Consider the following 27,971-nt stretch of genomic DNA (forward strand, 5'->3'; position numbering starts at 1 on the left):
TTTTGGGTTTCCATGAGCTGTATGCCACAATCATCAATATTAAAACAAGAAAAGGCTTGAACTACTTCAGTTGTGTGTAATGAATCTAAAATATATGAAAGTCTAATGTTTATCAGTACATTACAGAAAATAATGAACTTTATCACAATATGCTAATTTTTTGAAAAGGACCTGTATATATATAGTGGCATAGTGCCAGGCAAGGCCATTATTCTGCAAATGCTGCTTACTGACTGGATTTAAGGGGGAAGAGTAAAGCAGTAATTCGGTTATATAGAAATACAGAGATATTTATATAAGCACTGAGTATATAAGAACTAACCACTAACTCTTTTTACCGCTGTCCCTAGAAACCCACGATTCCTTGTCCAATAGTGAGGTACTGTTGCCAATCCCTAATTTAAGGTGTTGCACACATGTATAGCACATAAAAAGATCTAAAAGTTAAAACACTGGGGGTGCCGGTGTATGTTGAGCATCCTCCCTTTCAGTGAAGGAGATAGTTGGAAAATGGATCAAACATGGCGGCATGGTGCCAACACCCAAGGGGAATGCTGTGAGCCACAAGGGAGTACTGGGAGAATGCTCGTGCCCAGTAGAATCCTGCTGTTATCCCCCTGCTGAGTGGCACAAAGCACCATATAAATAGCCATAGTTGATTGCCAAGTAAAAACAGAAAGACTAAATGGAAATTAAGAAGGGTGGCCAGGTTCGGACTGGGATTCAAAATAGGCACAGGCATTTCAAGTACACACAGGCCCAAACAGCCCCCCCAGAACCCACAGATTGACAATCTGGGCCTGGGGGTGGGGTGTTGATGTTGGTGAGACTGGTCAGCAAGAAAGTCCTGAAGCACCCAGCACCCTGCTATAGGGAACCCACTTGTGATGTGCCACAGCTGCCCTCTGCCTTGTGTGAGCAGAGCCTCCTGTGCATACCGGCGAAAATAACAACTGAAAGAATATACAGAAAAAATCTATGAAAGGGTTAATATATAGAATGCACCCACATTCACACAGTAAGTAAACAGCATATAAAGCTGGGGAGAAAGCCTTGTACTGATTATATAAACTATGCAGTCTGTACAAAAAATGTAAAAAATGCTAAATATTGGTGGCTCGGGGGTTAGAGGAATCCTGCTACAAGCTGTATGTATATTCCATGTATATGAAGCAGTTTCCGTTGTGTAACTGTACCTGCATGTTTGGTACAAAACAAAGCTCCCTGTCGGTGAGGTGCTTGGGGAAGCACATACACAGTATGTACAGCACATCCCACTCTCTACACTCCCTGCCCACGGTGTGGCCTGTGCCTTGTGCCCTCCCCCAGATCCCTCCTCCGGGCTGTAGCCCTGACAGCATCACAAGCCCCTTTCTCATTGCCAGAGCACCCAGCACTGCGCATGTGTCGCTTGGAGGCTTCTCTGCATCAAACTGCTGTTGCCCTGGGTAGTGCTGCCCATGCCTGCCGGTAAGTACCCCCCTTGGGGAAGGAGGGTGGCATTTGTATGCAGGAAAGCTTAGAACCCTATACTTGTACATGGCAGTTGGTCTCTTGTTGGTGATGCTCAGCTTCCCTAAACCTTTATTATTCTCCTCCTATGGTTTTTATATTGATGGATAAGGGGGAGAACCAGTTTCCCTGGATACCATCAGCATCATTCTCCCATTATTCTAGTGCCCCACTCCCTGGGACTGATATATGCTCACTGTGTGTTACAGTTGCACAGCACAAGGGGAAATGTAACCACTGATTGTGCGATCATGTAACAAGAGCAGTGCCTTGTTGTGTATCACTGCCTGCAGTGCATTGCTCTGCTCTCATCCAACTGAGAGTCTGTGATTTGGGTATCAACAGTTAACCACCTATCCGGCCCCCCCTCCTTACCCTTCACTTTGCTGAATGCCAAGCTCTCCTCCTTCCCATCTCAATGGAAGTGCAGGCAGCAATGGTGAGGTCACCACATGAGGAAGGGGGAGGAATGCGTGGCTTGTAACTTCTGCACAACCTCTTAAAGGGACAGCGTCCTTCCACCTTCCAAAACAAGAGGCTGTTTGTCCCTGAGAGCTCTGAAGGTAAGTCTGGGAAAAAGGGATACACCGGAGATGCTTTATAATATGGTAAATGAGTTGAAGGAAATATAAGACTGGCCTTTTGGGGGGCTAAATGATTGTGGCTAAATTAATGTGTTGTTGAATGTCATTGTTTAAAGGCATGTCCATTCAAAAAGTGTGCATTGTATCATGCAAGAACATGTCATTTTCACTCTACAATTAAGTCAAGAGTAAATGTAATTGCTAGCGAAACAGTATCTGCCTGGCTGCTTTTATTCTCTGCACCATCCTAGATTGTAAGATTGTAAGATTATATAGATTGTAAGCTCTACGGGGCAGGGACCTCCATCCTCTTGTGTCTTTGGCTCTTAACTTATTACAGCTGTATCTTGTATTTATTTGTGCTTATTGTAATACTTTGCATTTATCTATTTTAATACCCCTGTTTATATTAATGTATTCTACTGTACAGCGATGCGTACATAAGTAGCGCTTTATAAATAAAGTTATACATACATACATACATACATACACTGCTGGTTCTGACTCCTAATACAGTATGTTTATCTTTATTTATTAAGCGCTACTTATGTACGCAGCACTGTACAGTAGAATAGATTCATGCAAACAGGGGGTTATTAAGATAATAATAGATAAATACAAAGTATAACAATAAATACAGATAATAACAAGGTACAGCTGCAATAAGTTAAGAGTCAAAGAGACAAGAGGATGGAGACCCCTGCCCTTCAGAGCTTACAATCTAGATACAGTGTAGCAGGACCAGCTAACAAACTAGAGCTGACCTGTCACATTAGAAAGGCAGAACCAAACAACAAAATGGGTTATCCCTGGATCCATCTGTAAGTTACATTTACAAAATAACTTGTGCAGGATGGGTTATTAATGTGTATTCATTCATGTGTATTTTCAAAACTGGAAACTGGGTTTAGAGAATGCAATTAGGGGACCGTATGCAACTGTGCAGTTCAGCGATGCGTAACGCAGCTGTTATTTGTGTAAGGATATCAATGTAAGCTTATCAGGCATAGCCAGATGCTGTTCTCTATTTTACTATAGATTTCCAGCTGTTGCTGAACTGCGGTACAACTGCCAAACTTCCCAGAGAGTTATAGTCCAACAACAGCCAGGGAGCCACAAGTTAAAATGACACACATTTAACCATATTAAAAGGCGGCTCACATTCCTCCAACCTCTAAATGAATGGAGAAATGACCACAGGGCATTGTCTGTACACAATAGTGGGTCTGTGAGATAAGGGAACTGTATCCTGTGTAACAGAATGGGTTGCCTAACAGTGGTTTGGCAATGTAAAATATCTATTAAAGGGTTAAGATGCAGACATACTACTTTATATGTACCGCTGTGCACACTTGCTGCATCTTTCTTATGCGCCCAGTAGTTAAGGGGCAGGTGGTGATGGGAGGCATGGAAATGGGGGGCAACCAATGGATGAAATGTTCCTGGGTGCAAGGGGTGTGACTATGACGGGGCCCTGATCCAAAGAGGGAAAGCTGCAACCAGTTGCAAAATGTACAACCGGGCCCATAGGTTACACCATTGGTGTTTATTCATTATTTTACTCATGAGCCACACTAAGATGTAGAAAGTGTTGGTGAGCCACACAAGCATGGATATATTTAATTGGGGATGCCAAATACAGGCTGTGATTGGCTATTTGGTAGCCCCATGGGGACTGCTGGCTTGCAGGAGGCTCTACTTGGTGTAAAACTGTGTCTCCGTGCTTCCAAAACTTGTCTCCAAGCCAGAAATGTAAAAAATGGGCACCTACTGAGGGTCTTGGGAGCAACATCAAAGGGGGTGGTGAGTAACATGTTGCCCCTGAGCAACTGGTTGGGGATCATTGCATTAGGGGAACCCTCGATAGCTAAGCTGAGGAACGCACTGGTTTGCAAGCCAAGTGCACCCAGAGCCCCAGATTCCAAGCAAGGCCAAATCAAAAGGTTCCAAATGGGCAGCACAATATGAATGTGTGTTACAAGGATAAGTTATCCTTGACGGAGCAAACTTGTTGCCACTATTAGATAGGGCAGGTATATAGGATATTAAGATGTGAAAGCAAATCAGTTTAGACATCTGCTGAATCAACAGCAAAGAATGGACATTTTGCCCTTGAGCTCTTGTCTTCGTTTAACATGAATAAAATTATTAATTGACACAAAGGGCCAGATTTAATTCAATAAGAAAAAGAACTCAAAGACTTCAATTTGAGTTCAATTTGAGATGCAATTTAATTCAGAAAAACTTATCTCACTGTTTATCACTGAGTGAAAACTTTTGTAAAGTCTATGAGAAAAACTAGAAATCAATTAGGAGAAAAGGGTTTTCCCATCAAATTGAATCTCACCCATAAGTTTTCATGCAATAAACTATCAGTGGTTCTGAGTGAACCAGGGTTGGATTGGGGGGTGCAGGGCCTAATGGGGCTGCCAATGCAGGGGCCCCACACCCCCCAAAGGGACCCCTGCGGGGGCAGTATCCGAGATATGTCGTGGGCAACTAAAGCTGGCCATACACGCACCGATAGTATCGTACGAAACCTCGTTTCGTACGATATTCGGTGCGTGTATGGCAAGTCGCGAGTCGACCGATATCGCAGGAAGCTGCTGATATCGGTCGACTCGCCAATCGGGTCAGTTAAAAGATTTTGATCGGGCGCCATAGAAGGCGCCTGACCAAAATCTGCCTTCAGCGCTGAATCGGCAGAAGGAGGTAGAAATCCTATTGTTTCTACCTCCTTATCTGCCGTTTCAGCCCTGAACGGTTTGTGGCTGATTGTACGATCTTCGTACAATCGGTCGCACGAAAGATCGCAAATTGCCACATGTGTGGCCACCTTAACACGCTCCATGGGCAATTAGCCTTAACATTACAGAAAGACTTCTTATCTGGAAAACCCAGGGTGCTAAGCATTCTGAATAATAAATCTTATACCTGTACATGTACACAAAAGTAATAACCATACATTAAGTCTATTTAAATATGTCAACAAATACTCTGAAAAAGCGAAGTGTGCAAAACAACAACAAAAAAGAAAAATAGTCTTTGAATTGTGACCTACTGTAATAACTCACACTGGCTGGGTAACCAGGCCCAACAGGTCTAAAGAGGAAATAAGCGTTTGATTTCTTTGTGCCGATTGCACAGAAGCTGCTAAAAAGCAAATAACAGGATCCACATTACAGCAAGGCCTTTGATATGAATATGATAAGGGCTAAGCATGACCGCTGTGACCGTTACAGGAAACAGAAAACAGTAAAAGAAGAAGTGACAAAGGCGCTGCCATATGTGCAAATGGGATTAGTAACCAGATCACAGAGCTTAGGAACTGAATAGGAACTTAGAATTATGAGGATGTAGAGGGAAGCCAGCTGGTTGCTTTGAAGTGAATGCAGGATTGTAGTTACAGAAGAGAGGTGCAGGATTGCTAGGGGATTCTCTAAATCATGAACATCCATCCTGTGACCATCCAGCTGTTGTTAGGTCTTTGATATTTTAATTTGTCTAAATTTACCCCCATCCTAATATGCCACTTTGGGAATGGAGACCTAGAGCAGATACTCTGCCATACTCTGAAAGAAGGTCGGAGAGAGTCTGAGGGATCTGGGCACTTGGGGGAAAGGGAAGGGTCCCCAAGCTCAGCACACTCAGGAGAATGCCTGAATACTTGTACAGGTATGGGATCCCTTATCTGGAAACCAGTTATCCAGAAAGCTCCGAATTACGGAAAGTCCATCTCCCATAGACTCCATTTTAATCAAATAATTTAGAATTTTAAAACTGGTTTTCTTTTTTCTCTGTAATAATAAAACTGTACCTTGTAATTGATCCCAGCTAAGATATAAATAATCCTTATTGGAGCCAAAATAATCCTATTGGGTTTAATTAATGTTTTATTGATTTTTTAGTAGCCTTAAGGTATGGAGATCCAAATTACGGAAAGGCCCCTTATCCGGAATACCCTTGGTCCAAAGCATTCTGGTTAACGGGTCCACCTGTACTACTTCCAGTCGGTGATCTAATGGGCACAGTATTCTATAAAGGCCAGATCATTATATTGCAGCGTTACCCACTGTAACCTGCAGCACCAGGGTCGGACTGGGTCAGACCTGACCCTTTGCCGACGCTCCCTCTGCCCGACAGCTCCTCTCCAGATGTGTTAAATGTACGCGCTGGGGGGATGGGGGTTAGGGGGCCCTTCACCCCCCCAGTCCGACCCTATGCAGCACTAATATCCTCCTATTTGTGTCTGTAATTTACCCTCCCATTTAGATTGTAAGCTCTACGGGACAGGGACCTCCATCCTCTTGTGTCTTTGACTCTTAACTTATTGCAACTGTACCTTGTATTTGTATTTTTTGTCATACTTTGTGTTTATCTATTATTTTAATAACCACCTTTTGTAGTAATTTATTGTTCTACTGTACAGCGCTGCGTACATAAGTAGTGCTTTATAAATAAAGATATAATACATAAACAGTCTATAATAAGAGAAATTAGGCACTCTGTTGAGCCTCTCACAGGCTTGTTAATGACACAAGATCTATTGACAAGGTTACCAGTTGTCTTGGTGACATTTTGTAAGCGTCAAGGTGACCATTTTTATGACAACATTTTAAATGAGTAGCTGGGAAACATGAAAGGATGGAGGAACTGATTTTATGTGTAGAAAGAAAAAGGATAGTCTTGGGCAATTGACTTAAGGGGCAGGTTGGTGGTTTGTCCCTTGACAAATAAATACAGGTATGGAAGCTCTTATCCAGAATGCTTGGGACCTGGGGTTTTCTGGATAAGGGGTATTTCCGTAATTTACATCTCCATACCCTAAAGGAACAGTTCAGTGTACAAATGAAACTGGGTAAAATAGATACACTGCAAAAAATAATAAATAAATATATTTGTAATATAGTTAGGCAAAAATGTAATCTATAAAGGCTGGAGTGGGCAGAAACATAATAACCAGAACTCTACTTCCTGCTTTCAGCTCTCTAAGCTGTTAATTAGTCAGTGACTTTAGGGGGGGCCACATGGGACATAACTGTCAGTTAGTTTGTGAGCACGCAGGCCAGATTTACATGCAAACTAACTGACCAGTTATGTCCCATATGCCCCCCCTCAAGTCACTGATTGGTTACTGACTGCTAACAGCTTAGAGAACTGTAAAGGAAGAAGTGTTCTGGCTATTATGTTAGACATCTGCCCACTCCAGCCTTTATAGATTACATTTTTGCCTACAAGTCCTAGTATCTACCAGAATATGAGGGCTGCAGTTTCCCATTCTTGATGTACAGAGCTTCTTTTGATCTCGGGGACTTCGAGGAAAGAAAGAAAAGTTAGCAGAACTTACCCTTGGTTATTATTTTAATTCTATACAAGGATCAGAGGCAAAATACATTTGCAACTCCTACAATAACCTATTCTGCACCATTTTTTGTTTGAGTTTGCTGACAAGTCTTAAGAGAGAGATGAACAGGAATCATCCTCTGCGTCCTTTGGCAATGTTGGATTAACTGTCAGAAAACACCGAAGAACCGTTGCCATGGTAACCATGTTCTCTAGGACAAACTAGGCAGATCATTTTCAGTTTTCCATTTTTATACTTAATTAGAAAGATTTTAATTCACACAGTCTGCAGTGGAAAAAAAAAACTTTCAAAAAATCTAGAGCAGGTATCAGTATCTATCAGCCCTCTATGGTCCATCCCCCAGCACAGTAGCTTCTGTGTTGGTGAGTTAGTCTCTGTATTATGGGTTCATCTCTGAGATAAACACACCCATGTGATCATCTCAGTTTGTTACTTCATGAACAGAACGCATATGATGAATGCCAGAAGATAGAATGAAAGCAGGAGATTAGCTAGGGTTGCTAGGGAGAAAATTAATTTCCACTCGCTTCATTTTGCACCACTGAAATGTAATATATGTTATTAAATGTAAACATTTCATACCGGTCTTTATCACTCCCATCTTATCTACAATGCTGTGCAATATAAACTGGCCTTTACTAGGTTTTAAGGCTGAAAAAGACATTTTTTTCAAGATTAGCTCTTCACTGATATCTTCCTAGCTTATTCTTGACCCTGTGGAAGAGAAAGAAAGAAAGAAAAAAAGAAAGAAAGAATTTTTAAGACAAGGAGAATACATTTCTTCCTTGCAAAATTCTTTGGATCAGCACTGTGGGTGCCAAATAAGGGCTGGTATTGGGTAATTGGTAGCCTCTATACAGACTGGCAGCCTACAGGAGATTCTGTTTGGCAGTACACCTAGTTTGTATGCAGCCAAAACAAGCCAGGAATTAAAAAATAAGCACCTGCTCTGAGGCCACTGGGAGCAACATCCAAGGGATTGGTGAGCAACATGTTGCTCCCTAGGCACTGGTTGGGGATCACTGTTGTAGGTTGTGTAAACTGGTATCTCCCAGGTACTGCGGTTTCCACCCATACACCATAACAAAAACATACTGATAGGAACTGATGTGCATGTATACCACTCATCCCTGTGTATACTACACAAATAGAGATGTTCTTCTTCCTAGTGTGCATATCCCTGGATAAATATAAAGCACAAGCAAAAAGAAGTGAAATACCCAATGTGTTTCTTTATGTGAAGTAAAAGATTGGTCATTTTTTCAATATACTGGAGTGCCCTGTTCCTTTATCTTGGTTTATAATATTATGGGGGTTTGGAGGTAGCACCCTTACAGTGAGCAATCAGTTTTTAAATTAGCTTATGGTTTGCTTATTATTCTAAGCATGCTGAATTTGGACCCAATGCTCATTAGGGGGTCTCAGGTTTTTTGCCTGTACAACAGCAAAATAACATCTACTCAGTACTCTAGTCTACTTAATGACTGTGCAGGTATGGGACCTGTTATCCAGAATGTTCAGGAACTGGGGTTTGCTGGATAAAGGATCTTTCCATAACTTGGATCACCCTGCTTTAAGTCTACTCAGTAATCATTCAAACGTTAAACAAACCCAAGTACACCCAATAAGGTACTGTTATATTACTACAGAAAAAAAGGAAACCAATTTTAAAAAATAGAATTGTTTAATTCAAATGAAGCCTATGGGAGATGGCCTTCCCATAATTCTGAGCTTTCTGGATAACAGGTTTCTGGATAATGAATCCCATACCTGAACATCTAAGAGACATCCTTTTTAATGAGTAAATGTGTATAAAATTATGGAGCAAATAGATGCCTGACATACAAATATATAATGTTCCTAAACATTCACCTCTTCTGTTACTAACAAGACCTTTTCAACAAAAACCACATCAAATGCAATTCTGTAAATGTCATTTATCTAATTATGTGTAATAAATGTCAGACGCAGTATGTAGGTCAGACTAGCTGCTCTAGGGTGAGGGCACACATCTCCAATATACGCAACACCAAGACTGAGAGCAATGGAAAGAGGTTTCATTTGGCCATAATACAGTAATTGGCACTTAAAAAATCCATTTAGGCATTAGAGAGGTTAATATAGCATTACGTTATTGAAAAAAGAAACAAAATGTTTCTTTTATAAGTAGAAATCAACCTTTTGGGAAGGAAAAGTGAAGTGAATGTTACATATTATTACTCAATCCGTGGCCCCTATTTACAATGTGTTATTGTTTGTAATAATGTTCCATTTGACTTGCTTATATTAATTCCTTCATCATTTCACATTTGTTATTCTTTGCTCTGATTTTTCCAATAAGCATTTTTATTGGCTTCTTTGCTTTTTTCCATTTGATTGGTCACTGATGTTTTAAAATGATCTTCTGACTTCTTTGAATTGTGGGCCCTGACTGGGTTCTCCCTGAGAAACATGAAATGCATCAGGGTCTTCTTTGGAACAAACCACTTTTCACATGCTTGGAACAAGAAGTATTAGGTTATGACAGCTCTTTTATTGTCTATGATAAAGTGACAATAAATATAGTTCTCTATTGACTAAAAGCTCAGTTACAAATTGTAACAACTTTTTCACAGTTACAGACTGCCTGCAGAAACTACATAACCCACAATGCACTGTGATGCTCCTTTCCTTATTGTCTTTACGTGTGCAGGGAATTGTGGGATTGGGGGGATGCAGATCAGCAGGGGAACTGGGGGCGGGGTTTAGGGAAATGTTCCAAACCATATTATTACATTAAAACATTCATGAAAAGGCTGCATATACTTTAATTGATGTATAGTATATTGCAAAGTTGCATGAAATTATGTTTACTTTTTAAAAAGCTTAAGTTGTGTTTGGGTGGATTTCCCCTTTAAAAAGGAAAGTTCTGAATGAATATAAATGGGCCACGTGAGCTTTTTTTTTTTTTTCCTCCCTCGCAAAATGAATCGTTTTTTACTCTTTTTGTGTGGAATTTCTTTTACATTTGACAGCATATTGTTGTGCGAGACCCTGGCGGGTTGGAGTAATTGTGTGACAGCGCTATTGTTTGGTTACACTTGATGATAATAACGTTATCATCTGCACGACGTATACTTTTACATGTGCACTCAGCCCTAGTTACGCTCACATTTATCGGTATTCTGTACTGGCAATGATGAAATTAAGGTTTTTTCCCTTCTTTTTTTCTACATAATTAAATGGGTCTTCAGCTAAATTGCCTATTCTTTAAGAACATATTTTTTACAATTTTGTTTTAATTATAATGCTTTTGTTTTCACTGTCCACCTTCACCCCCAGAAATCAGTGCTGTCTGTGTAATAGGCTTACAGATAAGGAGGAGTTTATCATATACTGTAGTGGGAATTTTTCTCCTTCTCTAAAGAACTACAGAGTAGGGATGTAGCGAAACTCAAAAAAAAAGTTTGCGAACTCGTTCGCGAACTTACACCAAAAAGTGTGAATATTTGTGAATATTCGCGAACCCCATAGACTTCAATGGGAAGGCGAACTTTAAAACCTAGAAAAGCCATTTCTGGCCAGAAAAATGATTTTAAAGTTGTTTAAAGGGTGCCACGACCTGGACAGTGGCATGCAGGAGGGGGATCAAGGGCAAAAATTTCTCTGAAAAATATTTTGTTGACACAGCGTTGCGTAAAACCGCAAAGGCAGCTGGCAGACCTAGCGGAAATACGCGGCGTTTTTTGCTATTTAGCACTATTAGCACCATGGAAACAGGATTTGCTGAAAAACGCCATGTGTGGCTTGTGCGGCGTTTTTAGGCCGAGAAAAAACGCAGCGGAAAAACGCCACGCTAACCCAAATTGCGAACATATGCGAAAAGTTTGCGAACTTCCGAACTCGCGAACACCCGATGTTCGTGCGAATTAGTTCGCCGGCGAACAGTTCGCTACATCTCTACTACAGAGGTGGCATCTAGTGTAACTGAAAGCAACTCAACAGATCAAAGCAGCAGCCTAAAGGCACTGAAATAAAAGTAAATTATACAAATCGCTGACCCTGGAACTAGAACCTTGGAGACCAGTTCTACAAAAAGATCACAGCCCACAGCTGCTTAGATTACCGCACACTGGGGTCTATATTCTTTCTTCTGTGGGCCATAGGAAGTGTGATTTCCCTTAATTGTAATAGAAAGGGTGCCAGCTTTATCACAAGAGTTTTACCCTGAGAAGGCTTTGGGGATCAGAGGAAGGGAGTATGGCGGCACAGGACTACTAAACTATAGTTTTCTATTGTTAGAACTGGGGTCTGCAGCTGCAGTCATGCAGGTTTAATAGCTACAGTATAGAATATACATGTTTTTCTGAACCACTTATTCTTAAAGGAGAAGGAAAGGCTAATAAAGAGTTAATCTCAAGCTGCAGGCATACCTTCAGTTCTCTCAATAGTGCCCTTAAGTCTCCCCATATTTCTCCCGTTCAGATGATCAGAAGCCAAACGGGAAGAAAAAACACTGAGCTCTGTAAAGAAAGTTCCCATAATGCCTCACTCCTGCACAGACACCCAGACCAGTGTACATGCTCAGTTAGTTAGACTAGGGGGCTGATTTACTTACCCACGAACGGGTCGAAATGAGTCCGATTGCGTTTTTTTCGTAATGATCGGTATTTTGCGATTTTTTCGTATGTTTTGCGATTTTTTCGGATTCTTTACGAATTTTTCGTTACCAATACGATTTTTGCGTAAAAACGCGAGTTTTTCGTATCCATTACGAAAGTTGCGTAAAAAGTTGCGCTTTTTTCGTAGCGTTAAAACTTACGCGAAAAGTTGCGCATTTTTCGTAGTGTTAAAACTTAAAAGGCGCAAAGTTTCGCGTAAGTTTTAACGCTACGAAAAATGCGCAACTTTTCGCGTAAGTTTTAACGCTACGAAAAATGCGCAACTTTTTACGCAACTTTCGTAATGGATACGAAAAACTCGCGTTTTTACGCAAAAATCGTATTGGTAACGAAAAATTCGTAAAGAAGCTGAAAAAATCGCAAAACATACGAAAAAATCGCAAAATGTTCGTTTTCAAGTCGGAACTTTTCCAATTCGGGTCGGATTCGTGGGTTAGTAAATCAGCCCCTATGAGTCAGCTTCCTGCTGATTGGCTCAGATCCACATTCCTAAGGGGGGGAGGGAGTTCTTGGCTTTCTTGAGGGAGGGGGGAGCAGGAGAGGGGAGAGAAGAGAGAGCTGCGTGTCTCTGGCTCAGGAAAACAGGCACAATAAATCTTTTGACAGAGAACACTATTTCTGTGAGTGCTTATGGTTGTATTTACATAGACCTTTCTGATAAAGCTTACTTAGTTTTTACCTTTCTTTCTTCTTTAAAACACTCATAAACCAGGGCTCATTTCTGTAGAGAATGGCATAGTAATAATTATAAAGCATTACTGTATGAAACAAATGTAATGTTATTTAGTGAACTAAACACAACAAGTGAAAGGTTCCTAATAGGTGTTTTTCTTAAACCATGTAATTTTAATAAGATGTACATGGGGTATCATTAAGCTGTATAGCCTTATGGGTAACCTTTTGCCATTAGTACTGGTTTATAATTTAAGGCAGAAAATATGCATTGTTAGTGTTCCATACATTGTAACTGTTTGTACAGTGGCTGGCTATTAGGGCTGTACACTTCATTTGCAACACGTGCAACCCATGCGCATTATATGTGTTCTCAAGATAATAGCCCTGCCTGAAAGGTTGAAGTAAACAGGACCTGCTGGAATTGGTGGCATTGTAATGTTTGGTTTAGCTGAGCATCTCACACATTACATTATTACTGGTTCAGAAAATAACATAAAGTAAATATAGCCTGGTGGTTAAGATAACTAAGTATATAAAATAAAATAGCTTAGCAGAACTTCCATAAATCTATATAAATATTTAATTGTATAGGTTTCAACTGAGTCACAGATGAAGGCTCTGTACTAGGGTTGTCAACAGGTTTTGGCCTGTACAACCTGGTTTTCCAGTTTGGGAAACCAGGCAGGATTCTCTAAGATTGACGTTGGCCAATCGCTGATCGTTGCATCATGCCCCCACCACCATGATGTCACACCCTGCCCCCTTGATGTCACGCCCCACCTCCGGGCAGGAGAGATGGCAACCCCTCTGTAACTCAGCTGAAATGTTGGTTCTTTCTATGCACTAATGCTATAAGATAGAGCCCTGCATGGGTCCAATATTTGAAACCCAGACTCAACCAGGACCTGTGACTCGCAACCTGGACCCACAATCCACAATTGGGACCTGCAACCTGCATTTTTATTCGCTTGAACCCACTATCTGACCACAACTGCCTTGTACGTAAGGCAAGACCAGAAAAAAATGTTTAAAAAGTGTTTTAAATGAGTAAAACTTGTAATAGAAAAGACCCGAAACCCAAAATGCAACCCACAAACCCGCAGACCCACCAAACCGCATCTATACCGAAAGTCCTATCCGCAACATGCAGGTTTCCTGCTTTTTTGCAGGTAACCCGAGCTGCTGCTGGACTCTACAATAAGATAACCATTTATATTCTCATACTGTAAGTTCTGCAGAGTGCCCAGAATTTTTTCTCTATATTTATAAGATTTTCTTACATAAAACAAAAGTTATTATATTATTTTGTGAGTGGCCTTTGGGAGTCATATGCATTATCCAGTTCTGGACCTATAAATGTTCCCTTTTAAAGGAAGGTCAGTGTTTAAATCTTTCCTAGCAGCTTGGGAAGAAAGTGCATTTAATAATTATGCTATAGCTATAAAAAGTACAATGTTTTGGTAGTCAGTGATCAGAAAACACAGAATTGTGTTGGAAGTCCATACAAAACAAAAAGTTTTTCTAATTATTTTTATATGCAATTTCCCACAGGCACCAGCTTTATATAGAAACAGCCCCTGAACATCCCTAGTAACACTGGGCTCCCTAGTGTATATAGTACCCAGGACAGCTGGCTGTATATTGCACATGCGTCGCTTACTGTAAATCCAGAAGATGGAGGGTGTTGGATCCCAGACAAAATTATGTATAATTACAGCACCCAGGATATAGTGATATTGTAAATCCCATTGCTCTCCATGTAGAGCGCTGCTGCATGATACTCTCTCTCAGCTGAGCCCTCAGCTGAATAGTACAGGTAGTAAATGGTATCCAAGCTGAATTATAGCTCTCTCACATCTCTTCAGTAGAGCCCCCTATATAGCAGGCGTCTGTTGACATTTTGTGTGTGCAAAGTATTGGACACAAACACTAGGGGACAAGGTGCAAAAAAGCATTTTTTGTTTTCTGCACTTTACATTTTGTCCCCCTGTTAGAACTTAACCCTACAGCCTTAGGTAAGGAGTTTCAATGTCCTAATGAACATATTTCCTACCATTGTTACCTGGCAAAAAAAGCCACCCTACCCATCTATTCCAAACTACACCTACTTTCTGGAATGTGCAACCTCCTGTGTAGGTCTGTGATTCCCAAAATAGGAAAATTCTTGAAACTTGCACCTTGTGTACTGCTTTTTATTTTAGATTGTAAGCTCTACTGAGCCTGCTTGATATATATATATATATCAATCCAAATGGTGTCCGCACTCCAAGGCTCAATATTCTGTGGGGTGCTAGCCAAAATTATGTCTGTATAGAAAATAATCATCTGTGGCCAGCACACCCTTCAATGTTTCATCAAAAAAAATGTTATTGTAGATATATTGTTAAAACCAACGTTTATATAAAGCTGATGCAAGGCCCCTCCCCACTCCCAATTAAGAATTGGCAGCCATTTAAAGGAAAACTATACCCCTGAACAATGTAGGTCTCCAAAAAAATATATTGCATAAAGCAGCTCATATGTAAATCCCTGCTTCATCCAAATAAACCATAAATAGAAAAATTGCCATTTTAAGTACTAAGGGCCCCCCCCTGGGATCATAGGATTCACAGTGCACACAAACAAGCCAAGGCACACATACAGCCAATCAACCCCATCAGCCAATGAATGGGCAGAGTTCTGCCTTTTGCTCCCACACTACTTCCTGTTACAGTTAGAGCTGCATTATTTCCTGTCAGCTGATCTCTGAGGGAGCACACAGCCCATCACTAAATGGCGGCTCAAGGGAAAGGATGTATATATATATATATATATATATATATATTCCAGTTTGATAAGACTCTTTAATAGGCCACTTAAACTATCTGTTGGTTAAGTATTTACTTTAGGGGTTTATGTAATGTAGATTTACCTAGGACAAAGATGTAGAAGTATGCTGGAAGCTGTACATTGCTCAGATCTATATATATTAATGCTATTGCTGCTAGATATTGCATATTCCCAGGTTGCTAGAGTAGGCAATGCGGGTGACCTTGCTCCACATCACTGCATGTTTATTTTAAAATGCTTATCAATACCCCTCAATCATTGCATTTCTGGCTCCTTGGCTGCCCTTGAAGCACGGACCTTGGGTTCTGGTTAATGTGCTTCTCTAGATTTAGCTCTGCTTGGAATGTACTTGTTTTCATACTCCAGATAAAGGAATAACGTCAACAAAAAACATTATAACCAATGACATCACTGAGCAGAGCTGATATGGATATATGTTACAGGACTCTTATGCTGGTCATGTATTGAAAATGACAGGGCTGATAGGTGTTTAAATCTTTATTTAGGTATGGGATCTGTTATCTGGAAACCCTTTATGCAGAAATGTCTCAGTTATGGAAAGGCCATCTCCCATAGACTCCATTATAATCATAAAATTCTAATTTTTATAAATGATTTTCTTTTTATTTGTACAAGTATCGGACCCTTTATCCGGAAACCCATTATCCAGAAAATTCTGAATTACAGATGGGCCATCTCCCATAGACTCCATTTTAACCAAATAATTCACATTTTTAAAAATGGTTTCCTTTTCCTCTGTAATAATAAAACAGTGCCTGTACTTGATCCCAACTAAGATATAATTACCCCTTATTGGGGGCAGAACAGCCCTATTGGGTTTATTTAATGGTTAAATGATTCCTTTTTCTCTGTAATAATAAAACAGTACCTGTACTTGATCCCAACTAAGATATAATTACCCCTTATTGGGGCAGAACAGCCCTATTGGGTTTATTTAATGGTTAAATGAATCCCTTTTCTCTGTAATAAAACAGTAACTGTACTTGATCCCAACTAAGATATAATTACCCCTTATTGGGGCAGAACAGCCCTATTGGGTTTATTTCATGGTTAAATGATTCCCTTTTCTCTGTAATAATAAAACAGTACCTGTACTTGATCCCAACTAAGATATAATTACCCCTTATTGGGGGCAGAACAGCCCTATTGGGTTTATTTAATGGTTAAATTATTCCCTTTTCTCTGTAATAATAAAACAGTACCTGTACTTGATCCCAACTAAGATATAGTTAATCCTTATTGGATCCAAAACAATACTAGTTGGTTTAATTACTGTTTAAATGATATTTTTGTCAACCTTAAGGTAGATCCGAATTATGGAAAGTCCCCTTATCTGGAAAACCCCAGGTCCCGAGAATTCTGGATAACGGGTCCCATACCTGTAATAATAAAACCGTACCTTGTACTTGATGGTAACTAAGACATACTTAACCCCGATTAAAGTCAAAACAATCCAATTGGGTTCATTTAATGTTTAAATTATTTCTTAGTAGACTTAAGTTATGGAGATCCAAATTATGAAAGACCCCTTATCCAGAAAACCTCAGGTCCCGAGTATTCTGGATAACAGGTCCCATACCTGTAGCTAAACATTTTCTAGCATAATAAAAACTCCTGGCAGCAGTCAGTACCGTGATATAAACCAGTGCGCAATGCTAAACCGCGTTCATATATTCAGTTCATTTCTGAAGCCTGTGCTCTCTTTCTGTACATAAGTTCAAAACCACCCATTTCATCTTTGGTCACCACAATTATTGTAATGCAGCTCTAATAATCCCTCTACTCTGTTAATTGTGCCAAAGAAATATCTGTCCATAATGGCTCATTTTTATACAATAATTATCCCTTTTAAGTAATAATAATGGATAATTGCAATTCGGTGTTATATGAAAAAAGCTTCTGAAGTAAAGCTGTGTTTTTAATTAGTCTGCCTGCCTCGCCTCAACATATTCCTGCTGAAATGCAACTGCCGCTTTGTCCGCAACAATGCCATAATAGGATCTGAAGCAACTCATATGGGAGACTGAAGTGAATACCTTGCTTAAATGGGGCAAATTATACTAAGCGGCATTGGCACAAGCACAGGGTAGGGTAACAAGCACAATCCATCATGCTGTTGCATCCCTTAGTGCTCCAGGGTCTTTGTAAATGGTCCCAGTAAGTCTGAATATACATGATAATAAAAAGAAAGGCAATGGTGACCTGTGTTGTTCAGCTGAGCATCTCTAGAACATTGATCCCCAAGCAGTGGCTCGTAAGCAACATGTTTCTCACAATCACTTTGATGTTGCTCCTAGTGTCCTCAAAGTAGGTGCCCACTGGCTTGGAGACAAGTTTTGAAAGCACAGAGACACAGTTTTACTCCAAGCAGAGCCTCCTGCAGGTCAGCAGTCCACATTGGGGCTACCAAATAGCCAATCACAGCCCTGATTTGGCATCCCCAAAGAACTTTTTTCATGCTTTTGTGGCTCACCAACACTTTTTACACCTGTGTAGCTCATGAGTATAAAAGGTTGGGGATCCCTGCTCTAGAAGGATGTATTAGACCATTATCTGATGATGCCTAGACATCCCACCAACTGGCAAAGGATGACATATTTAATTAATAGTATTGTCAGTACTATATTCTATATAACCAGCCATACATTGTCATTAAACAACAGTAGGGTCATTTATAAATGATTAGTGATGAGCGAATCTGTCCCATTTTGCACAACTTTATTGACACGACCGCAACTTTTTCCTAACTAGCGAATTTTTGCGGCAGTTTTGCGAAAATGCAATGCAATATTTCCTGGCAGTTTGTGTTCCTCCTGTCAAGCCTTGCTACTCTGTATTGCCTACGTGGGCATATCTTACTGTTATTTTTATTGTCTGCTTTAGTAGAATTCAATAATGGCTCTACTTTATTTAATTACAGATTAATCTGCCATGACTACAGCAAGATACAGGCCTACGTGGGATTTGGCTCTGGAGCCACTGGTTTCCTGCAAGCTCTGCCTGGGAGAATATACCGTTGAACAAATGACCACAATAGCACAATGCCAGTGCATATTCTGTACCCTGGTTGGTAACACTTTTTTTCCTGAAATAAACTTCTTTTATACCGCACTAACTGTTTGCACCAATACAGACTTATTAACCAGTAAACACTCACCATAGAGACCTTAGTTTTAGGTGCCAAGCCACAAAAAGCTACAGCCAAGGGGAGCAAATTGCCATCACTTGCAGAATATGGCCAGTCACTCCAAACATTTCAACTTGCAGACCAAAAATATGTAAAAAGCAAAGTATCTTTTTTTAAGTTGAATGATGTGCTTTGTGGCACAGAATGCATATGGCTTATTATGGACAAGTAACAAATAAAGGTACTTGGCTTTATATATAATTTTGGTCTGGAAGTTGGAATTTTTGGAGTGTCTGACAATATTTTACTATTGGTAATTAGGTTATTTCGAGGTGATCTGAATCCCACCCACCCTCATGTCAGGTAAGAGCAACAGTTCTCATTGTTTTTCCACCTAGGCAATGTAGATGTCCGTAAATTTGTTATACTCTAAATTTCGTCCCCTTAAGCCTTCCTGAGCCGTGAAATCCATGACATCATACCCTCGCCCCCTCTTCATCAACACCCCACCCATGTTACATCTCAGACTGCACCTTTTATCGCCGCCCCCCTGCTGGCTGGTAAATTCATTCTTAAAAGGTGGCAACCCAGCTTGTTTGACATAATCAACCACCCAACTGTCACCCATTTAAAACACCACTACAGAGATGACAGTATTTGTCTATGAAGATTCTCATTCATCCAGGTCATGATATACAGTATCTAGTAGAATTAAGTCTAAAACAACTGGACTTTTCTGAGTTTTTCTTGAAAACGTTTCACCACTCATCCGAGTGGCTTCTTCAGTTCAAATGACTGGTAGGGAATTCCCCGGTATTTAAACTCTTGATGGTAGTAGAGTCACAGACATCCAATCACAATGGTACCTAACTGAACAAGTTCAATGGAACCATTGTGATTGGATGTCTGTGACTCTACTACCATCAAGAGTTTAAATACCGGGGAATTCCCTACCAGTCATTTGAACTGAAGAAGCCACTCGGATGAGTGGTGAAACGTTTTCAAGAAAAACTCAGAAAAGTCCAGTTGTTTTAGACTTAATTCTACTAGATACTAGATGACAGTATTGTTACTAGTACTAAGGAGCATCCAATGAAAGGGTTAGGGACACAGTATAGTGAAATATCTAGGGTGGCCACTTACAAACATGACATTTTATCATCTTGGCTATGTCATGGGAAGACAATGGTATAGCCCAGTCAGCAGATGAAGAGTTTTTTCTGAGGACAGAAGTGTCTATAAATGCTTTGGCTGCCCTTTCTGTTGTGGGCTAAAACAACTGTGTTATGAACAGCCAAACGATAAACCAGTAGCTCATAGAACCTGTCATTTGCGCCACCCGCCGTATGATTATGACCAGAAAATTAAAGATCGTGCATCTTGTGGTATGGAAATATAATTTACATGAAGGATCCCTTTTCCCATTATTTATAGTTTTTCTCCTTTTCCCTGAATTTTTAGAAATAGCTGCATCTATTTTGGTATTGCATCGGGCAGAGCCCAAACTGCCGTCACTAATTCCCAACTGGAGCCAGGAATATGAGCAAGAGCCTATTGGGGCCCCAGTCTGATGGCTTTCCCAGTGTAGCAGCATACATATCTACTTCAGCTGTCACACACAAACACATTATGGATACAGAAACACTCAACTAATATTGCTGCATCAGTTATACAGATATATCACATATAACTATAGCATCTAAAAGAGATTATTTGCTGAAGGGTAAAATGCAGAAAATGATGGTTAACGACGAGTATGCCCAGAGCTGTAAGTTGAAGTAAAGATGGGTACAAATGGCAAATATTGTTGACCAGTCTGACTAATTTTACAGGTTTAAATGGACAAAATGGAGTGCAGATTCAGATCACAGTGGTTAGCACCCTGAACCACCTTATCAACCCGTTACCAAAAAAGGAATAGCAGTTATATAGGGGGTAATGTACCCATCATTGTAAATAGACATGTTTCAATGAGTTGTGTACCATAAATGACAATTCTATGAACTGATTATAATTAATGATATTGCCAAGAACCATTTATATGTTTCATGGCTCTTATGTTTAATAAATAAATACTTTGAAGTTGCAGTTGATCCACAATCCATTGGCAGATGGAAATAAGCTTGGCAGTGGGCTCGCACTATTGGCTTCCTAACCTTTCATGTTGGAGAAGTGGATGGTGAATAGGGATGTAGCGAACCTCACAAAAAAAGTTTGCGAACCCGTTTGCGAACTTCTGCCAAAAAGTGCGAACTTTGCGAACCCCATAGACTTCAATGAGAAGGCGAACTTTGAAACCTAGAAAAGCCATTTATGGCCAGAAAACTGATTTTAAAGTTGTTTAAAGGGTGCCACGACCTGGACAGTGGCATGCAGGAGGGGGATCAAGGGCAAAAATTTCTCTGAAAAATACGTTGTTGTAATCAGTAATCAGAAAATAAAAGCAGTCCTTACAAGGACTATTGGGTTACAGCAGATGAGATCAGAAGGACAGCTGTCCCCAGCAGCTACATACAAAGCAGTAGAAAGTAGATTACTAGTCAGCAAAGCTACCTAAACTGTCCCTCAAACCCCTGCACAGCTCTCTCCCTATGCTAACTCATCAAGCACACACAGGCAGAATGTAAAATGGCTGCTGGGCTTCGGTTTATATATGGAAGGGAGTGGTCCGGGGGTGGTCCAGGAGGGAGAGCTGCCTGATTGGCTGCCATGTATCTGCTGGCTCTGGGGTGAGAGGTCAAAATTTGGCTCCAGCTAAGGCGAACCCAAAATTGCGAACATCGCTAAAAGTTCGCGAACTTGCGAACACCCGATTTTCGTGCGAATTAGTTCTCCGGCGAACAGTTCGCTACATCTCTAATGGTGAATAAAAAATTCAGTAGGGATGGGGTCAGTAATGAATTAACGGCACCCTTCACCCCCTACTTTCCAGGAGAATGAAATATAGGATTAAGTGAGGGCAGGCCCGGATTTGTGGAGAGGCCACAAAAGGCCGGGCCTAGGGCGGCAGAAGTTTAGGGGCGGCATGCTCCCCGCCACAACAACATTTTTAAATTTGGCTCCCATACGGAGCAGTCGGGACCTCTCCCCACTGCTCCGTATGGGAGTTTAAAGGAGCGTTCGCGCATGCACAATGGGGAGATGGCGCGTTCGTGCATGCGCACTGGGGGGCGCGTTCGCGCATGCGCATGGGGGGACACCCACAGGGGCGGCCTCGGGGCGCCCGGGATAGAAATCCGGCCCTGAGTGAGGGGCACCAACCTTTAAACAATTAGAAGTTGCTCTTGCTCGCAAAGGCCAAGCAAATCTTTATCCCTTTATGTCCTATTCAAGAAACTTTTCAATTGATCTTCATTATTTATTTCTTATAGTTTTTCATCTATTTGCCTTTTTCTTCTAACTCTTTGCAGCTCCCAAATGGGGGTCACGGACGCCAGCAGCCAAAAACCTATTGCTTTATTATTATTGTTACTTTTATAACTTGTTTTTTCCTCTCCTATTCATTAATATCCTCTCATTCAGACCACTCCCTGATCGCTGCTGAACAAAAAGTGAAATAACTAAAAAAAAAAATGACAAATCATAAAAAATGAAGACCAATTGCAAATTGTCTCAGAATATTACTCTCTACATCATGCTAAAAGTATCATACTTTTCATGCTTAGAAACCAATATAGCTGCCCACATTCATACAAATGAATGTACAAAGATGGATAAAACCATCAATATACCCTAATAAATACACTTAATAGATATAGAAAAATAAAATCAATGCCAAGCCTAATTATGAAAATTGCATTTTTTCCTTTACAGTCCAATGAAGGCTTGTTCATTTGTTCTTGTTAACAAGGGAAAAGCTTAGAAACCATTCATGCTGTTTAGCTCCCCCTGAACCTAATTTTACTTGACCTGGAACATGATACTCCCTGCTTCCACTAATGCGCTAACGCTGGCATTTACTTTCCAGTCGTTGCCATGACTAAGTGAATTTAAATAGACTTGTAATTGTTATGCAGTGGTAATTCTAAAGGTGCATTGATTCTCTTAGGTCATCTGTTGAAGTTCTTCTCTATGGATGATGGTTTAACAGTTGCTTAGCAATGCTTTACGCCAGCAGAGAATTTTTATATAACAGCAGTGATTTGTTCATCGGTGTAAGGAATGTACAGAGACAAAGGGATACAGGCAGCAAAATGCAAGGCAAAATGGTCTTTTATTAGTTTTGTGCCCAGTGGAAGAACATGCTGAGCTCAACTGGCCCTTTAGCAGACCCCTTTCTCTTCTTCTAGTCTTGCAACCTTTATATAGTAGATATTAGTGGCAATATATGATCTGATTGCAAAGTCCAGTTCAAATGTAATGGCTTCACTTGCTACCAATGATAAATCGGACTTGATGCATCTAGTGCACGTCCTAGAACACCAGTTATTTCAAACAGATAGGTCAGTTTGGGTTTATGTTTGTGCTGGGTTCACTTGGAAAGGTTGAACTTGATGGACTTTGGTGTTTTTTCAGCTTAACTCCCAACTTAACTATGTAACTGGAAAAAGGAAGTCACTGGTGGTTATTTATCAAGACTGGGCAAATTTGTCCATGGGCAGTAACCCATGGCAACCATTCAAATTGTTGCATTCATTGTTGTACCTGCAGTTGGTTGAAAAAAACAATCACTGATTGGTAGCTATGGTTTACTGATCATGGGCAAATTATATATGAGCCCCAGTTGTCTGCTAGACAAAATGCCTCGATTAAGCCTGCTTTTTTATAGTAGGAATAGAATTAGAGGAAACCTCTTACTTTTTTAATTTTAATATATGAGATGTATTTAACTGTATAAAGTTAAAATCTGTTGAAAAATGGTGAACCAACAAAGTAAACCGTCACTAAAAAATAATAATAATACTACTAATAATAAATAATATATAAATGATATAATAGTAACAATTACCAGTGATGACTGAATCTGTAAAATCCATAAAATTTGGCCATTATGTCGCTGAAGTTGCAAAACCATTCGTCAGTGCCGAAATGGGGAAATTTGCTGCAAATCCATACCTGGCGAAAAAAAATCGCTTTTATTAATAATACTAATAAATAAGACAAATCCTGCATTTTGGATTTGTGCTATGGATTAGGGACTTTAACTGGCTGGCAGTGTGCTTATAAGTTGTTAGCCCATTGCCCCCTGACCCAAACCTTGAGAATGATGTGTTTTTTATACATATATTGACAATGTTGGAGCTCCTTTTTGGCCCACTCCACTGCTGACTCTCTGGCTGCATCAATTTCTTTCCCCCAAAAAGCTTCACTGGGGCAGGACTAAAGTAAATGAATACACTACTTTATGTAGGGCTCGTTTCACATCCCTTTATGGTCAACATATTCAAGAGACAAAGACAAAAGGAAGGCTGGGTAATTGTAGTAGCTTTATTCTCATAATGTGTTAATGTCCTAAATATATTGATATGGGTGACTGCAGAGGATTTGTGTTGCCTGTATGAATTTTGTGGTCACACCCTCATTGCACCCCTGTTGGTGAGGCCAAGTGTCACGGTCAGCATCAAACTCAAGACCTCAGTGTAGGAAGGCCAACATGGCCATGGCCATAATGCTGCCCCATATGGATTATACTTGAAGAAGGCCTGTTTTGCAGTGATATGTTGCACTCACAACTCAATAATTGGTTAAGAAAATTCTCATTTTGTCCAAAAATGATTAACTTATTTATTGTCAATTTCCATACACTGACACAGAAAACCTCTTTTTACTGCCGTGTTTTTCATTTCCTGACCACTTAATAACTTTGGTTACCAAGCAAAATAAAAATACACAAAGCTAACACTGACTCATCACGCCGCAGATTTATGTGGGGCACTTACAGTAGGTTTGTATGAGCTGATGAAATTTTAAGAATGTGTCACTTTGGAATATTGAATGCCAACATTTCATCAGACTCTTCAGCCAAGGTTTCCTTGGCAAAACAAACAATGGAGAATTCATGTTCATGCAAATGTGCCTTAAATGCCAATGTTGTTATGTTTGCTGCATTCCTTTGCCGGCAGTGATTAATGGCGTAATTTATATAACATTACGTGCCAGGGAAAAACCTTATAAATATTATAAATTATGCCTAATGTGTTTTAGCCATGATGAATATGCTCTAATATTTAATATCTGTTGTATCATCCTCATGATCAAACACAGGCAAACACAAGCAGCTGGTAGGCTTTACATTCACACAGCGAATGATGAGAGAAGAGCATATTGTGCGCACAGCCCATTTCTATTAATATTTGTTTGAATGTATATGAGCAAAAGTTGACAGATTGCTTATATTTTTTGAGGCTTGCTCAGAATGTCATCATTTAGTGGCCACCAACAGATGGTCCTGTTCCACAGCGAGGCTCATAGAAAATCTGCAGCATATGTTCAGTGGTACACTCCTATATGTAGAAAACCGTTGCTGTGGTGCTATTTATTGTATAGATAAGGCCTGAGGGGTATGAACACTCAAGGGACATTACCAAGAAAGTAAAAATCTCTTGAGATTGAAAACTGAAATAATGACACTTTTAATGAATTCCCTTGATTCAGGGACAAGAGGTACTGCACCCAATGCAATTACTGTTCCAGTTCCATCTCACCCCTCCCCTTCCTGTGGTGGTAGCAACCTGAAATGGCCCACCCCTTTCCCCCTACTTACTTCTTTCCTTCCTTCCTTCCTTCCTTCCTAATTACAGTCTTACAGCTAATTCTAAAAAAATGACTATGTGGCAGTTGAGGGGGATGATAAAGGGGACATATACCCACCCACATAACTTAATAAACCAATTATCAAAGTGCTTTAATCAGCATATTTACTTACCCCCTGTTACACATTTATGGTATTAACAGTGTACAACTGCTAAAATCATGAAAACAAAAGGAACAATTATTTAATGTAAATTGCTAACATGCTAAGCAGAGCACTCTGAACTATTTTACATTAAATTGGGCGGGTATGTCGCCTATAAGGTTTTACAGGGAGTTATTATTTCTAAGCTTTATCTCTGCTTCGACAATTCTACAAAGAAACTTTGAGAAGAAGTGTTTTATTTCTATTTCTGTTCCTTTTTTCTACAGTGTTTAAAACAGTACGTCGAACTTCTAATCAAGGAAGGCTTAGAAACTGCAATCAGTTGTCCAGATGCTAGTTGTCCAAAGAGAGGTCACTTACAGGAAAATGAGGTAAAACCTGCACTTCAAAATAAATTGTCAGTATTCATTTTAAACATTTCATTGCAGTCAATGATTATTTTTGTCTTCTTATGAGTGTCTGCCTGTCTGTGAAGGGAAGGTGCCCCCTGAATAGTCGGTTAACTCTAGGGCTGAGCAAGTAAACTTCAGAGCCAAAAGCCTAATGAGCATATACACACAATCTTACCTATCTATATACTCACACATATAAACTTTATATACAAATTACTGTAAAATTTAGTATTACAATAGCTTTTTCTATTATGCTTGCTCAATAAATCATCCAAGCCCCTCTTAAAGGCATTAATAGAATCTGTCATTATCACCTGTCAGGGCATTCCCCAACCTCACTACCCTCACCGTGAAAAACCACCTACGCTGCTTCAAATGAAAGTTCTGCTATAGTTTTGCACTATTTAGTATCATCAGCGAAAACAGAAACAGTACTTTTTATGCCCCCCTCCAGGCTATTAATAAACAAGAACAAGAAGAGACCCATGTGATATTCCACTAACAACAATAGTCCAATCAGAAAAATGTCATGTATCCTTTAGGCACTCTTTGTCTAAGTACAAATATTATTTTCCAGGCCAAAATTCCTTATTTAGTTTATCATTAACATTCTATGAGGTACTGTATCAAATGATTTAGCAAAGTCTAATTAGATCACATCCACTACTATCCCAGAGTTGAGGTTTCTGCTCACCTCCTTATAAAAAGCAATTAAATTAGTTTGCCAAGATCTGTTACACATAAAACCATGCTGGCACAAACTCACAGTATTGGGATTTGCAGTGTATTAAAGAATCTTATACATTATTATCCCTTGCAAAAGCTTAACTACCACTGATGTCAGATTAACAGACCCATAGTTTTCAGGCTAAGAACGGGATCCCTGTTTGAATGAAACAGTAGCTTGTACTGTATGGTAACTGAGATGTATGAATCTATATTGGTGGCAAAACAATCCTGTTGGGTTTATTTAATATTTAAATTATTTTTAGCAGACTTAAGGTATAGTAGTGATCCAAATTACAGAAAGATCCCTTATACAAAAACCCAAAGGTCCCATGCATTTTGGATAACAGGTCCTATACCTGTATTAATATATTATAAACCATTTCATAAAGAAAATTAATGTGAACTGAAAAAAATGCTCAGAGAAGCACTTCATGGGGAGCATTTATCAACATTTCAATTCAATTTTTTGCCGCAATTAATTTTTTTTTGTTCTCAAAACTCAAATTCAAATTAGGGTTTTCAGTATTTATAAGCACAAAAAATGTGGATGTAGAAATTTGGCATCTAAAAAGCTTGCAAGTTCATGTAAAAGTCAATGGGAGTTGTCCAAAAGTTAAGCCCTGTTTCCTAATATTCAAGTTTATAAAAGTTTCTAATTTTTGGGAGTTTGTAGATCCATTGAAAATGATGAGTAGCATGTACATTTTTATGTTTTTCACAATTTAATTTGGTCAAATTTTTAATATTTTAGTTTTTTTTATAAAAAATAATTAAACATTTGAGTTCAGTAAGTTTTTGAATTTATTCAAATACATTTTTTTAAAAAATCACAAATTTGGATTAGGATAAATAGGCCTCCCCATTTACATTTATTTTCTGTTTGGGTGTAGATCCTTTTTTACTAACAGAGAAGGGGATAAAGGCTCTAAAAATCAGATTTGTTGAATGCCTATACCCCCATGGCTATATCTTCCAACATACTCAGCTGAAACAAATAGTGAACTTAGGATATTATTGTCATCAGTAGGGGTCTTTATAGTTTCCTGTTTGTATGGCTTATTTTATAGTCAGTCATAGCCCGAGTTGGACATTGACTTTTGTTTCTTTCTCATACCAGATCGAATGCATGGTTGCAGCAGAAATTATGCAAAAGTATAAAAAGTTGCAGTTTGAAAAAGGTATGTAACGGTCAGCACTGATTCAGCTCTATACACAGCGCC

At 39.6% G+C, this 27,971-nt stretch overlaps 1 protein-coding gene across 2 annotated transcripts in view; it reads left to right on the plus strand.

The window, feature by feature from the left end:
• The first annotated feature begins 1,355 nt into the window (after positions 1-1,355).
• Positions 1,356-27,971, plus strand: part of rnf144a (ring finger protein 144A) — a 40,193-nt gene continuing 13,577 nt past the window's right edge. Inside the window, exons 1-4 of one of the 2 annotated variants that reach the window (XM_018093748.2) lie at positions 1,356-1,470; positions 18,568-18,713; positions 25,897-26,001; positions 27,869-27,929. In XM_018093748.2, the coding sequence (XP_017949237.1) occupies positions 18,579-18,713; positions 25,897-26,001; positions 27,869-27,929 (301 nt within the window). In that variant the 5' untranslated portion in view covers positions 1,356-1,470; positions 18,568-18,578. 2 annotated transcript variants of the gene reach the window in all.

This window comes from Xenopus tropicalis, chromosome 5, assembly GCF_000004195.4.
Source record: "Xenopus tropicalis strain Nigerian chromosome 5, UCB_Xtro_10.0, whole genome shotgun sequence".
Lineage (NCBI taxonomy): Eukaryota > Metazoa > Chordata > Amphibia > Anura > Pipidae > Xenopus > Xenopus tropicalis.